General features: G+C 41.3%; 1 protein-coding gene across 2 annotated transcripts in view; it reads right to left on the bottom strand.

Annotated features, from left to right (window-relative positions):
• Nucleotides 1-15,373, bottom strand: part of IPO13 (importin 13) — a 237,151-nt gene that overhangs the window by 55,663 nt on the left and 166,115 nt on the right. For both annotated transcript variants that reach the window (XR_004536602.1, XM_033916137.1), the window contains exon 14: nt 14,075-14,171. Coding sequence is in view for 1 of the 2 variants with exons in the window: in XM_033916137.1 (XP_033772028.1) it covers nt 14,075-14,171 (97 nt within the window). In the remaining variant the exon portion in view is untranslated. The remainder of the gene's footprint in view (nt 1-14,074; nt 14,172-15,373) is intronic.

The following is a 15,373-nucleotide window of genomic DNA, read 5'->3' on the forward strand; positions in this document are numbered from 1 at the left end:
ATCTGCAGCATCGACCTGGTTGACCACACCATCCTACTACAGATACTAGAAGCCATAGGGATCACTGGCAGAGTATATAACTGGTTCCAAGGATTCCTTAAATCCAGATCTTACAGAGTAAAGTCAAACGACCTTAAATCAAAACCCTGGACCAACCCCTGTGGAGTTCCTCAAGGCTCACCACTCTCACCTATTCTCTTCAACCTCTTTTTATCCTCCCTTGGTTCTACCCTAGATAACCTAAATGTCACCTCATTTAGCTATGCTGACGACATCACCATACTTCTACCCTTCGAATCTCCCGACCCCACTTATATAGAAAAACTGGAAAAAACTCTAAAAGCAGTGGAAAAATGGATGACAGACCACAAATTGAAGCTGAACACAAACAAAACAAAATTTCTACTGCTAGAAAAGGACAAAAACCCCTCCATTACAGAACTAGAACTAAATACCTCCAAATACCCTATACTACCCACCCTTAAACTCCTGGGAGTAACAATAGATAGATGCTGCACAATGCAGGCCCAAATCATCCAGACCACCCAGAAAGCATTTCTAACCATGCGCAATCTACGAAAAATCAGAAAATTCTTCAACAAAGAACACTATAGGCTCATAGTTCAATCCCTAGTTCTAGGTCTATTGGACTACTGCAACATCCTCTACCTGCCATGCCCTGCAACAATGATAAAACAACTACAGACAATCCAAAACACTGCACTCAGATTGATCTACTTGCTAAGAAAATTTGACCACGTCACTGCGGCCTACCTAGACTCACACTGGTTACCAATACAAGCACGAATTCAATTCAAATTATACTGTCTATTATTCAAAGCAATAAATGGCGAAGCCCCCAATTACCTAAACAACCACCTGAACCAAAACCTTACCACTAGACAAAGAAGAACCAAGACTCCATTTACCTACCCCCCACTCAAAGGCATCCAGCGCAAGAAGATGTTTGACAGTCTACTAGCAACGCAAGCAGCGAAACTGGACCATACCATCTCCAACCTGCTGATAACAACAAGCAACTTCAAATCTTTTCGCAAAGAAATCAAAACCCAACTATTCAAAAAATTTATACAGATGTCATATTCTTTGTAATTTCCCCTGGAAACAGCCCAATCTTCCTCACTGTATCCCATTCCCTAAATTGTAATTCACCAATCTTCTTGTAATTCTCCCAAAAATATCCAGATATCTCTTTGTAATTCTCCTGGAAATGTCCAGATGTCTCTTTTGCAATCCGCCCAGAACTGCAAGGTAGGAGCAGAATAGAAGTCAATAATGTAATGTAATGTAATATTATTATTCTCTAAGAAGATGGATTTGTTTATTATGTTGCCTGGGGGGGGGGGGTATTGTGATTATATGTCCTATGCGTGTTCCAAGACAATCATTTTTAGGGGGAGGTTTGGGAGGGTTGAGGGTTTTGTTGCAATTAGGGGTAATGAAATTATAGGTGATGGTGGGGTATTGCATCAATTCGATTTAGTATTAAACTTATTAGGTGTGATGGTGTCTAGTCATTTCAATATTATCAAGTTTACATATTATTGCTGGTTTCTATATGAGACTTTAGATGGAGATTAAGGTTGTTTCCTTAAATGTCAATGGCCTAAATCATCCAGTCAAAAGGAGGAAAATGTTAGCTTTCCTTCAGAAGCAAAATGCTGATGTATATTATATCCAAGAGACACATCTGTCATTAATAGAATCTAAGAAACTGAAAGGAGGTTGGGTTTCTAAAAGTTTTTTTTGCCCCAGCAGTGGGGAAAAAGGCTAGGGTTGCTATTTTAGTTAAAAGGAAGTGTTCAGCTGATTTTCAAATAATTGCTTTGGACCCTTTAGGAAGATGGGTACATGTTAAAATGGATATGGGAAATACTACCCTGGACTTATTCAATGTGTATGCTCCAAATTCGAATCAAATAGAGTTTTTTAAACATTTGCAGCAGTTATTACTACCACTGGCTGCTTATAATTTAGTAGTGGCTGGAGATTTCAATGCTGTAATGGATCCAATTATTGATAAAAGACCAAGTAAAATTATAAAATCGTTAGGGCTAGATAATTTAACACAATCTTGTGATTTAATAGATATATGCCGTATTCTTCATTTTAATGATCGAGAATTTCCCTTTTGTTCACAGGTTCAAAATTCCTTTTCAAGAATTGATTATATTTTTGTTTCTAATAGAATAGTTCAGCGTGTGACAAAAGCCATTATAGATCCTATTATTTTGTCTGATCATGGTGGAGAGTGGATTGAGTTGCAATCTGATGAACTAGTTTGTCCTAAACCAGTTTGGATATTTGATAATGCTTTACTTGCTGACTCAAAATTTCTTGAAGATTTTAAATTGAAAATGATTGAATTTTTCTAAATAAATACCTCTGTTGATATAAGTATTGAAACATTATGGGATGCATTTAAGGCAACTATGAGAGGTAATTATTTCTTATTCGGCATATATTGAAAAATAACTTAAAAAACAATTTTCTGACTTAGAGAAAGAAATTAAGATATTGGAAAACAAATTAATTAATAAGTGGGAACAACATACTTTACAAATCTTATTAAAAGCAAAAGCCAAATATAATGAGATATCTTCTCAATGTGTAAGGAAAGATTTGTTTTGTCAGCAAGCTCAGTATTATGGTAACTCAAATAGGGCAGGAAGATTACTTGCAAATTATCTTAAAGCAAAAAAGAGGAAAACTAAAATTATTGCAATTAAAGATAAACAAGGAGGTACACATACTAAAATTGAGCATATTTTACAGCAATTTTTTACTTTTTATAAAGATTTTTATTCTTCCGAGTCTTATGGAAATAGAGAACAGGATGGTTTGGAATTTTTAAATTTACTTAATGGAACAAAAATTCCTGATCATATAAAAATAAGTTTAGAAGAACCTATATCTTTAAAAGAATTAGAAATAGCATTGAGATCTCTTAGAGTTGGATCCGCTCCAGGTGGTGATGGTTATACTGTTGAGTTCTATAAATCATTTCAAATTACCCTTTTGCCATATTTGTTAAATTTATATCAATATCAACTGAATAGAGGTTGTATTACAGGTACTATGGCTGATTCATTAATTATTGTTTTGCCAAAACCAAACAGAGATTCTACTTTGGTTTCAAACTACAGGCCTATCTCGTTAATAAATGTAGATGGAAAACTTTAGCACATAAGTACTGCCTCTGCCGAGTCAGACCATAGGTCCATCATGCCCAGCAGTCCGCTCACGCGGCGGCCCCTCAGGTCAATGACCTGTAAGTGATGTATTACTGTATAGTAACCCTCTAATTGTATCCCTCAATCCCCTTTTCCCTCAGGAACTTGTCCAATCCCATTTTGAAACCCAAAGTCGTACTCTGCTCTACCACCTCCTCTGGAAGTGCATTCCAGGTGTCCACCATCCTCTGAGTGAAGAAGAACTTCCTCCCTTCAATTTTTTTGAGTGCCCTCTTGTTTTTGTTGCCCCCGCCAGTCTGAAGAATCTGTCCCTCTCTACCTTCTCTATATCCTTCATGATCTTATAAGTTTCTATCATATCCCCTCTAAGTCTCCGCTTTTCCAGGGAAAAGAGCCCCAACTTCTCCAGCCTCTCAGCATGTGAAAGGTTTTCCATGCCCTTTATCATTTTTGTTGCTCTTCTCTGGACCCTCTCGAGTATCGCCATATCCTTCTTAAGGTACGACGACCAGTACTGAATGCAGTATTCCAGATGGGGTCGCACCATCGCCCTATACAGCGGGAGGATAACTTCCTTGGTTCTGGTAGTGATACCTTTTTTTATAATTCCCAACATTCTGTTTGCCTTTTTCGAGGCCGCTGGACATTGTGCCGCCGGTTTCATTGTTATATCCACCAAAACCCCCAAGTCCTTTTCTAGGTTGCCTTCCCCCAATATCCTCCCCCCCATCGTGTAGTTGTACATCGGGTTTCCTTTCCCTATGTGCATGACTGCATTTCTCTACATTAAAGCTCATCTGCCATTTATTTACCCACTCACTCAGTTTGTTCAGGTCCCTTTGAAGTTCTTTACATTCCTCTACAGATCTAACCCTACCGGAGAGTTTTGTGTTATCCGCAAATTTTATAACTTCGCACTTTGTCCCTGTTTCCAAGTAGAGAGTTGCACGGGGACAGAAATCCCACCCGTCCCCGCCAAAGTCCTACCCGTCCCCGTGAGGATTCCCACCCGCCCCGCGAGGAATCCCCTCTGTCCCCACCCATCCCTATAAACTACAGAAATAGTTATTTCATTTAATTATGCTACTGAATTAAAGGCTCTGGTAGAAACCCATTTACAAATAAGCAAAAAGACTTTATTAATTTGGAAATATTAATTGGGAAGAATACATACTTTCTAAACGGGTTTCTACCAGAGCCTCTAATGTTTATAAATTTTTATCAATACAACTAATATACTACTTTATCCTAAAGCAAAAAAAAAAAAAAAGAAATAGAATTTTTTTTCATACCTTTGTTGCCTGGTTTCTGCTTTCCTCATGTTCTCATTCAATTCCTTCCATCCACTGTCTCTCTTCTCTCTGCGTCTTCCATTTGCTCTGTTACTGTGCCTCCCTTTCTCCCCCCTTCCAAATAGGTTTGGCACCCATCTTCTTCCCTCCGCTCCCCCCATAGTCTGGCATCTCTGTCTTCTTCCCTGCCAGTGTCTTCTCCCCACTCTCTCTTCCCCATGTGCTTTCAGTGTCTTTCTCCCCCCTCTGTCTTCCCCATATCCTTTCAGCGTCCTTCTCTCCCCCGTCTTCCCCATGTCCTTTCAGCGTCCTTCTCCCCCCGTCTTCCCCATGTCCTTTCAGCATCCTTCTCCACCCCTTTGCCTTCCCCATGTCCTTTCAGCGTCCTTCTCCCCCCCATCTTCCCCATGTCCTTTCAGCGTTCTTCTCCACCCCTTTGTCTTCCCCAGTGCTTTCAGCGTCCTTCTCCCCCCTCAGTTTTACCTTAAGCGCCTTTTCCTCTCCACTCCACCTTTCCTCCCTTTTTTCCTCCCTGCCCCTTACCTTTGTGACGCTTACCCGCCCGACTGACAACAGAACAGGCCCGGTCCAACAAACCTCCCTGCCCTGTAGCCGTGAATCTAAATTACCTTCTTACAGCAGCTGGAGTATTGAAGCTGCTGTAAGAAAGTAATTTAGATTCGCGGCTACAGGTCAGGGAGGTTTGACGGACCGGGCCCTGTTGTCGGTCGGTCGGGGGACCTGGCTGGCTGTGCTGCACCTGGGGCGGACCGCCCCCCGCCTTGTACCACTGCCTTTTCCCTGCCTGCCCTGCCGCAGCACACGAACGGAAGTCTTCACGATGTCAGCGCTGACGTCGGAGGGAGGGAGGGCTTTGCTTAAGCCCTCCCTCCGACATCAGCGCTGACATCAGTAAGACTTCCATTCGGCTGTGTGCGGCAGGGCAGGTAGGGAGACGAGCCTCGCGGCTGAATACATCCAGCCCCGCAGGAACCCTGTGACCCTCGGAGGCGTCCCCACGGGACCCCTGCGACCCTAGGGGGCGTCCCCACGGGATCCCTGCACACCCTAGGGGGGGCGTCCCCACGGGATCCCTGCGCACCCTAGGGGGAACCCGCAGGATCCCCGCGGGATTCCTGTCGTCCCCGTTCCCGTGCAGCTCTCTATTTCCAAGTCATTAATAAATATATTGAATAGCAGTGGTCCCAGCACTGACCTTTGTGGGACTCCACTCGTGACCCCTTTCCAGTCAGAATAGTGTCCCTTTACTCCTACCCTGTTTCCTGTCCGCCAGCCAGTTTTTGATCCATCTATGTATGTCCCCTTCCACCCCGTGGTTCCACAGTTTCCTTAGCAGACGCTCGTGAGGTACCTTGTCGAAGGCTTTCTGGAAGTCCAGATATACTATGTCTATGGGGTCACCTTTGTCCAAATGTTCGCATATCCCCTCGAAGAAGTGCAGTAGGTTCGTTTGGCAAGATCTTCCAGTACAGAAACCATGCTGGCTTGTTCTCATCAGCTTATTTTTCTCTATATGCCCATTGATACTGTCCTTGATCAATGATTCGGCCATCTTCCCTGGAATCGAGGTCAAGCTGACCGGTCTATAATTCCCCGGGTCGCCTCTGGATCCCTTCTTGAAGATAGGTGTAACATTCGCTATCCTCCAGACTTCCGGGATTACCCTGTTCTCAAGGATAGGTTGCAAATCTGCTGCAGTAACTCCGCTATTTCAACTCTAAGCTCTTTTAGTATTCTTGGGTAGATTCCGTCTGGGCCAGGAGATTTGTCAGTTTTTAGCCTATCTATCTTTTTGAGTACGTCTTCAAGGCTTACCTCCAAGGACGATAATTTTTCCTCTTGGTCCCCCCCTTGAAGAATTTTTCCAGTTCTGGCACTTTGGATGTGTCCTCTTTCGTGAAGACCGATGAGAAGAACGTGTTTAATCTGTCCGCCACCTCCTTTTCCTCCTTTACCACTCCCTTCCTGTCACCCTCATCCAGGGGTCCCACCTCCTCTCTCGCCGGTTGTTTCCCTTTCACATATCGAAAGAATGATTTAAAATTCTGTGCCTCCTTTGCAAGTCTCTCTTCATACTCTCTCTTTGCTATTCTGATCACGCGATGACATTCTTTTTGATGTTTCCTGTGCTCTTATTGCTAAAGTATTGGCTTTACGTTTGGCTAAAGCTCTCCCTTTTATTATTGATACTCACCAAACAGGATTTGTTGCAAAGAGACATTCTTCTAATATTAGATTGGCTTTTCATTCTCTAAATTTGACAAAAAACATGAATGATCCGGCTTTTTTGATCTCTTTGGATGAAGAAAAAGCCTTTGATCGAGTTGAATGGACTTTTATGTATCAGGCTTTAGAATGGTTTGGTATAGGTTCTGGTTTTATTCAAATGATTCAGACACTGTATAGCTCTCCTGGTGCAAGATTATATATTAATAATAGCTTGTCAGATCGGTTTAACTTGCTAAAGGGGGTTAGACGGGGTTGTGCTTTATCTCCTTTGCTCTTTGATGTTGTTCTTGAACCCTTGTTAATAGCCATTAATCAGGCAAAGGGGATACGAAGCATTCCTTATTTGAATTGGGAATATAAGCTCTCTGCTTATGCGGATGTTATACTGCTTTATTTGAGAGATCCAGAAATTACCATTCCATGTTTAATTGAATTAATAGAGAAGTTTGGAAAATTTTCTGGATATAAGATCAATTGGAGTAAGTCTGAAATTCTTCCGCTCATTGTTCACTGTACCAAAGGATTATTTGAATTATTCTCATTCGTTTGGAAAGAAGATGGATTAAAATACTTAGGTATTACTATCAAAAACTCAATAGAGGACACAGTGAAGGAGAATGAAAAATTTTTTTTAAAGAAAATATCAGAGATGTGTGAGGAATGGAATCCTGTAAATCTTTCTTGGTGGGGGAGAATTCAAACGATTAAAATGATGATATTGCCTGTGGTTTGTTATCAAATGAGTATGGTACCAATTTTTTTTCAGGGGTCATTTTACAAAAAGTTAAATGGTATTCTTACTAAATTTGTTTGGTTGGGTAAAAGACCTAGAATTGCTTTAGTATCTTTACAAAAGACAATTGTGAAGGGAGGGGTAAATTTTCCAAATTTTTATAGGTATCATCAAGCCTATATTTTAAGACAGGGTATGTATTGGATCCTCCCAGAGCTCATGGAGAATGTCCCAGATTGGTTATATTTAAAATGGCGACTCTTGTTTCCTTTGCATTTGTCTCATCTTGTAAGTATAAAATTACCCAGGAAATATCAAGAAAATAGAATTTTGCTTGATACCTGGAGAACTTTACGTTATGTTAGTAATTTATCACCAAACCCAATTTCTAAACCATTAAATCAATCTATTTGGCTAAACTCCAAGATTAAAATTAGCGGATTTAAAATCGTCTGGAAGCATTGGTTTATTGTAGGTATACGGACTTTAAATGATGTTGTTTCAAATGGTTCACTGCTTAGTTTTTCACAGTTGCAACATAAATATGGTTTAAATAAATCACAAAGTTTTAAGTGGTTGCAACTGAAGTAGGCTATTCAGGAGGGGTTCCCTGAATGGAAAGATCTTAATACTCAGTATAGTTTGGAATTCCTATGTTTTCAGGCGGATTTCTTGGGTCACCAAGCCGCACAGTGGTATAAATTGTTGTATGGATATTTGAATAAAAAGTGCAAAACTGGTCTTAGGGATACAGTATTTGGAGCATTGAGATTAGGCACCAAATTTCTGCTTCTCAATGGCCATGACTTTGGTCTTGGAGAATAAAAAGTACAAGATCAGCATCTATGAGACAAACTTGGTTCTTTTTGTTGCATAGAGCTTTTTGGACCCCAGTTCGTTTACAGAAGTTGGACAGCTCTAGGTCTAATAGATGCTGGGACTTTAGATTATTAACTTTTTTTCTGTCCCTATATAAATGCCTTTTGGAAGTTAATTTGGTCCCAAATTAATTCATTGTTAGAAAATCATGTTGCCCTATCCTATGATACTATTTTATTTGGAACATCTATGAGATTCAAGAGTCAAATTTCAGCAAATAATTATAAACTTTTTTTAATACTGACGGGGGTTGCCATTTAACATATTACTGGAAATTGGAAGGATTATACTAAACTTAATTATACCTTTTGGTGGAATTCAGTTTGTCATATTTATAAAATGGAGAGAGTGCTTGCTATACAGCAAGGAAATTATAATAATTTTAAAAAGATTTGGGGGCCATTGATTACATATTCTAATGATTAGACACCTTAAACACCTTTTTATTATATAAGATTGTGTGGGATTGGGGATGTATGGTATGTGTTGTAATTGGTTTATTCCTAATGGATGGGATGGGTGAGAGAGGGGTTCTTTTATATGCTTCTGATAATAATAGATAAGACTGTCAAGTGATTTGTAAGAATTCTCTGATTGAATATTATACACTTGTCGTAAGATATAAAAATGAATAAAGATTTTTAAAAAATATAAATCACACCCTATAGCCCTGCTCTTCAGTTCATTTTCTGGGGGAAAAAAGTGTGTGTGATACTGGAACTATATAATCCACAGGTGTCAAAGTCGGTCCTCGAGGGCCAGAATCCAGTCGGGTTTTCAGGATTTCCCCAATGAATCTGCATGAGATCTATTTGCATGCACTGCTTTCAATGCATATTCATTGGGGAAATCCAGAAAACCCGACTGGATTCCGGCCCTCGAGGAGGGACTTTGACACCCCTGATTTAATCTCTAGTGAAACAGGAGGTAGCACTGGGCAAACATTGATCATACAGGATATTGAACAGTCCTTCTGTACAGTACTTCTGGCTGGCACATATTGTTTCTTTGTTATGCTGGAAAACATTGATTACAATGCTGACATTAATAGTTTTCTTTCCTTGCAACCTAATCTCCGTGTCACTTGTTAAATATTGCCCACTCTTGCTTAAAAGATTTTTGACCACTGACTAAAAATAACCTGAGGAGAGCTGCCTTTGACTGTGTAACAGCACACAGTCAGAAGACCTTCCTTGCCATTGCTCTGTGATAGATGGAAGCCAATTTCTCAAAAACAACCTTTTCTGATTTTTGAAAATAATGGGGCTTGTTTATTACGGTAAATGCCCTGTGCAGCCTAGAACACTGAGGGTTTACATGAGGTTCTAAATGTGCCTCCTCAAACGGAATGAGAGGGAATGGGTAATTCAGGGAATGCAGCACTCTTTAAAAGAAGCTGTACAAGTGACTGATACTGGCCAAAGGTTGAGAAATGATTTTATCCTCTGAACCTTTAAACAGAGGGGAGTCCCACAGCTCTGCTGCACTGAGGACAGCTTTGTAAGATAACCCTTGAATTTTTCTTACCTGCCCTGCCGCAGCACACAGCCGACCGGAAGTCTTCCCCGATGTCAGCGCTGAAGTCTGAGGGAGGAAGGGCTTTGCTTAAGCCCTCCCTCTGATGTAAACGTTAGGGAAGACTTCCGGTCAGCTGTGTGCTGCGGCAGGGCAGGTAGGAAAAAGAAGACGAGCCTCGCGGCTCGAGTTCCATCAAACCCCGCAGGATCCCCGTGACCCTAGGGGGTGTCCCCATGGGATCCCTGTGACCCTAGGGGGCATCCCCATGACCCTAGGGGGCGTCCCTACGGGATCCCCGCGGGATTCCCGTCGTTCCTGTTCCCGTGCAGCTCTCTACAAGGCACTCGCAAAGGGGATCCCTGGACGCCAGTACCCGAAGCCAATGAGGATTCCCCTCTGCAGTGGCTGGCACACCGCGAGCATAGGCCAGCTGCATCGACCTCACATCTGGAACACAATGAGCACTTTTTCCCTTTAAAAGTGCACATTGAACAATACGCAACCTAGCTAAGGGGAAAGTGCTGGTTAGTCTAATCTAATCTAATTTCCATCTTATATACAGGATCATTCCAGCAAGGACTCGAACCAGTTAACAAAGATTTAAAAGACTATAATATAAAAAGAAAAAAAACTGAAGGTTCCCTTCAGACTGGCGCTGCCTTGGGATTTTTTTTTTCCTGTCAGTGGCAAGGCTTACAGCTGAGGCACCTCTAGAAAAATTTTGGGGGGGTGGAAGAAATGGGGGCAGGGACTAGACAATGTGGACTAGACTAATCATGGGCTGTATCCATAGAGGTTTTGTCAGCCGTAAACCCGAGGTCATAATGCTGTTGTACAGATCCGTGGTGAGACCCCATCTGGAATACTGTGTACAATTCTGGAGGCCGCATTATCAAAAAGATGTGCGGAGAGTTGAGTCGGTTCAGCGAATGGCCACCAGGATGGTCTCAGGTCTCAAGGATCTCCCGTATGAGGAACGACTGGGTAAGTTGCAGCTATATTCACTAGAGGAACGCAGAGAGAGGGGAGACATGATCGAGACGTTCAAATATGTCACAGGCCGTATCGAGGTGGAAGAGGATCTCTTTTTCCTTAAAGGACCCACGGCAACAAGAGGGCATCCGTGGAAAATCAGGGGTGGGAAATTTCATGGCGACACCAGAAAATATTTCTTCACCGAAAGGGTGGTTGATCGCTGGAATAATCTTCCACCACAGGTAATTGAGGCCAGCAGCGTGCCAGATTTTAAGAAAAGATGGGATTGGCATGTGGGATCTCTTCATGGAGGTAGTTAGGGGGTGGGCCATTAGTGTGGGCAGACTAGATGGGCCGTGGCCCTTTTCTGCCTTCATGTTCTATGTTTCTATGGACTCAACTTGTGACCTATTGAGTGTGACACCCCCAAGCTCAGTCCGGCACCAGACGTAGACAAGAAGGCCATTAAACAACTTCCAATAGGCCTACATTAACCAAGTGAAGACTGGTAACAGCTTACCACACCTGCTGAGACTGAGAACAGACTGGTTATATTAGGGGGAAGCACAGCTACTTGTATTACAGCGAAAAGGTTTTGCCTCAGTCTCTACCTGCTGGTCATGGTGAGCAATTACCCATCAGTGAACTGTACTGGTCTGGAGAGGTGCTAAAGAATAACCAGTTCCTAATCCACAACAGAACATTGCCTTCTATCCCATGACTTTTTAGTTTTCTCAGGAATCATAACTTTATCAAAGGCTTTCTGAAAATCTACATACACTACATCAACTAGGTCTCCTTTATCTACATGTTAATTCATGCCTTCAAAGAAATGAAGCAAATTGGCGAGGCAAGATTTCTCTTGGCTGAATCCATGCTGTCAGTGATGTTTTTCCTCCTAGTCCTGGTATTGTCATTGGTAATTTTTCTGTGTGTTATTGTTTTCACTGTGACTAAACTGTGCTCTGCCTTGTTGCATAATTCGGGAAAGATGGTTTAGCAAGTTTTTAATCAATTTAATTTGCTAAATGAGGCATTTAAATAGTTTCAAAATAAAGAATACTTGTCTGAAAAAAGTATTTTTTGAATAATCAAACTATATATGAGTTATTTACTGGGGTTATTTTCAGATTAAGATCAGATCATATCTTCCATATACACTGTGCTAAAACATAGACAATCCTAAGGGTTCACAAACTTCCTCAGTACTATGTATACTGCACACAGTGATTGATGTGCAGCCCATTTGGTATTCTGTGCTGTGAACATTGTTGCGTACACACTGCATGTGTTCTGTACATAGCTCCTCCCATATACTGTACAATGTGTTCTGGATTCTATGCTTGGAAGATGTCTGCAGGGGATAATGTGTTCCATACATACCTACATGCAGTTTTTATTTATGTCCCTCCCAACGCAAATGATTACATACAGTGCAAATGTATTAAACATGGATCACAAAATTGATACTCCTCAATCAAAAGCCTAAAAACTGTCCGAGTTGGGTTTTCCACGTTGCCAGCGGCAGAAACAAAGATTCCAAGCTCCCTCAGAGTATCGGAACAGACCTGATCCCCGGGAATCCTAAAGCAGTCAGTGCCGGGATCTTTTATCCTTTATGCTACAGTATATGACTGGAAGCGAAAGTTTAGAATTGCGTCACACAATATTTATTTAAAAAAAAAAAAAAATAGGAAGCCTCCAAATTTTGCTTACCTTGGACAGGGAACCTCTCAGAAGTTAAGAGAAGCTTACACACACACATTCATTTTGTCAAGCACTGTATCTGCCTCTTCCAATTTCCATGCAACAGGGGTGAGGTGTTATGTCTTCCTTGCATCACCTCCATCAGTGAACTTTGAAACCAGTGGCAATGTGTGGCAAGGGCTATCTTACCAATCTCCTTCATTACCATGACTATAGTCTCCAAGCTTTTCAAGGACAATATTAAAGAAATGTAGACTTTCAAAAACATATTAAAAAAAAGCAATATGTTATTGTTCTCTGTCTGAAAACCCACAGCACTGCAATCAAACTAAAAGGAAACAAATGGGGAAATCACATATACCACTGGGCATTTTCTACCCACTATGAAGAGCAAGCAGCATGCCAAACTAATACAGAAATATCCAGCACATCGACTCTCCTAAGAAATGTAGTTTTATATTACACATATAGGGAATTATTTTATAAAAAGGCCAAATGTGTACACATATACACTGCAACTCTGCCTGAAGTATCCCGTCACTGGGCATCCTGATTTGCCCATGATGAACATGATAAGTCTTTATAAGGAGGCATTGTATGGGGAAAAATAATTTATAAAATCACCACCACAGGAGTCGAAGGGCCCATGCCACTTAACTGCACAGATTGCTGATGGATGAATTGGTACGAGCCTCACAATGCCTTAACTCTGCGTAGATCACTGCATGAGGTTGTCCGACTCCAATTTGTCAGGCTGAATGCAGTTATATTGCAGCAATAAAAAAGCAGCTCCCTAATCATATCAACACTGTAAAGTTTTCAGAAGGTATGGAGCAGTGTCCTCTGCCTTCTAAGAAAAGAAATCAGCCAACTCCAGCACAGAAACGGTTACTTGGAATAAGGCAGGCAGTTTTACCACTGATGAAGCTCCCTCTCCGCCCACAAAACATCAGTCCACTCCCTCAAAAAACACCCTTTTTTCAACCTTTATTTGAGCAAACTGCTCACCATCTTCACAGACTCCACCCCCCCTTAATCGTTTCCATTTTCTACCACTGTCCTGTTTTACTGCTGCACCTCTCAAGGAAATTAGCCTTCTTACAGGATTTGGACTCCCTCAGTCTCGCATGTCCTGCAGAACAGGCCAAGTTAACGCAAAGGGATCTGAGGCACACAATTTTCCACCAAGAAGCTAAATCACTCTGTTGTTCTGAATGACCCACCATGTCATCACAACTCAGTCTCCTTGGGACCCGTAATAAGCAAATTATCCAAATACGTTAAAAGTAGCCTAGCAGGCGAATATCTAATTTATGAATTCAAACAAAGGTATGTGCAGAGTTGAGAAGCATCTCGCCTATACTCTTTTGACCGATGTGCTGCTATTGCTGCTCATTCACAGCAGAGGATTTGGGATGTGCACAGCTTCACATCTCGGCCCCATAGAAAGAAGTATAGCCTTTATCCAGAGCAGCAAGAAGAGGTGGCTTGGCTCAGGGACTTACCTTGCTGGAAGAGAGAAAGAGTAACCGAGGTGACCAGCAGGAAGAGAGCTTTAATGGGTGGGAAATGAGCAGGTTCGTGAGCGAAGATGTGCACAAGCTGAGAAAGAATAAAAAAGTGGCTGGTCAGTATCGTCAGAAACCTCTCACATGCAGTCACCTAAACAGGTACACAATGGATTGTGAGCCCACCAGAAGTTTATGTATGTAATAAGCAGGAGTGTAACTATCGTTTGATTTATTTGGTTTTACATCCCATCCTACCAGAAGAGCTCAAAAAGGGTTACAAGTTTACATACATAATAAAGTGTATTTATATGAACAGATGGTAAAAAATAGCATGGTAAAACATTTTCTGACAAAAAATAGCAAAAACAGCTAACAAAGCATGGTAAAACATAATATGAAAAAACACAGCTTGGTGAGCATAGGATGGCAACCAGTATTAAAAAGTATGACAAGGTAGGTATAGCATGGAGAGCGCCCGGCTGCTCACTGGTAGAGGCTCCGATGCTCACCTCCCATTGCCAGTCTGCCACACACTGCATGCAGGCCTTTCCTCTGCTGCATCCTACTTCTAGGATGCAACTTCTTTTTTCTTTTTGTTTTTTATTGGGGTTGGTGGATAAGATTTTAACAGATTTGATTTCAATTTTGTTATTTAACTTTTCATAATTGTATGTATGTTTTATTTTTGTTATTATGTATGTCATTTTGTTACCCACCTAGAATTGTTGGATAAGCAGGCTATAAATATTTTAAATAAATAAAAATAAACTTCCTATGGGCAGGGAATGGCAGACTGGTAGCAGGCAGAGGAAGTTGGACTCACGTGGGTATATGGAAGGGACACAGGAAGGGATGCCTAAATGTCTGGAAGAGGGAGCAGGAAGGGAGAGATGCATGAATTTTTTGTGGGGAGGGAGGAATGGAGAAATACTGGATTTGGAGGGGAGACGTGGCAATGAAGAGATACCTAAATGTCTTGGGGACTGGGGTGATGGAGACATGCTTAAATGTCTAGGAAGGGAGAGCAGAAGGGGTGATGGAAGATTAGGTTTTTACCTTCAATAATCTTATTTCTGTTAGTCCCTGTAGGATTCCATATGTTCTTTATTTGGAAGGTCTTGTTCTTATATACATTACAGAAAGTTACTGAAATCAGTCTTGTTTGTGAAATTTTTAGAGAACTGAATTGATTGATGTCTACTTTGTAGTTCACTAGGAATATCCAGTTTTCTATCTTTGTGAACTACATCGATCCGCAAGGTTTTGCAGTCTAGAAATGTAATGTAATCCCAA

Source organism: Geotrypetes seraphini, chromosome 12 (assembly GCF_902459505.1).
Source record: "Geotrypetes seraphini chromosome 12, aGeoSer1.1, whole genome shotgun sequence".
Classification (NCBI taxonomy): Eukaryota; Metazoa; Chordata; class Amphibia; order Gymnophiona; family Dermophiidae; genus Geotrypetes; species Geotrypetes seraphini.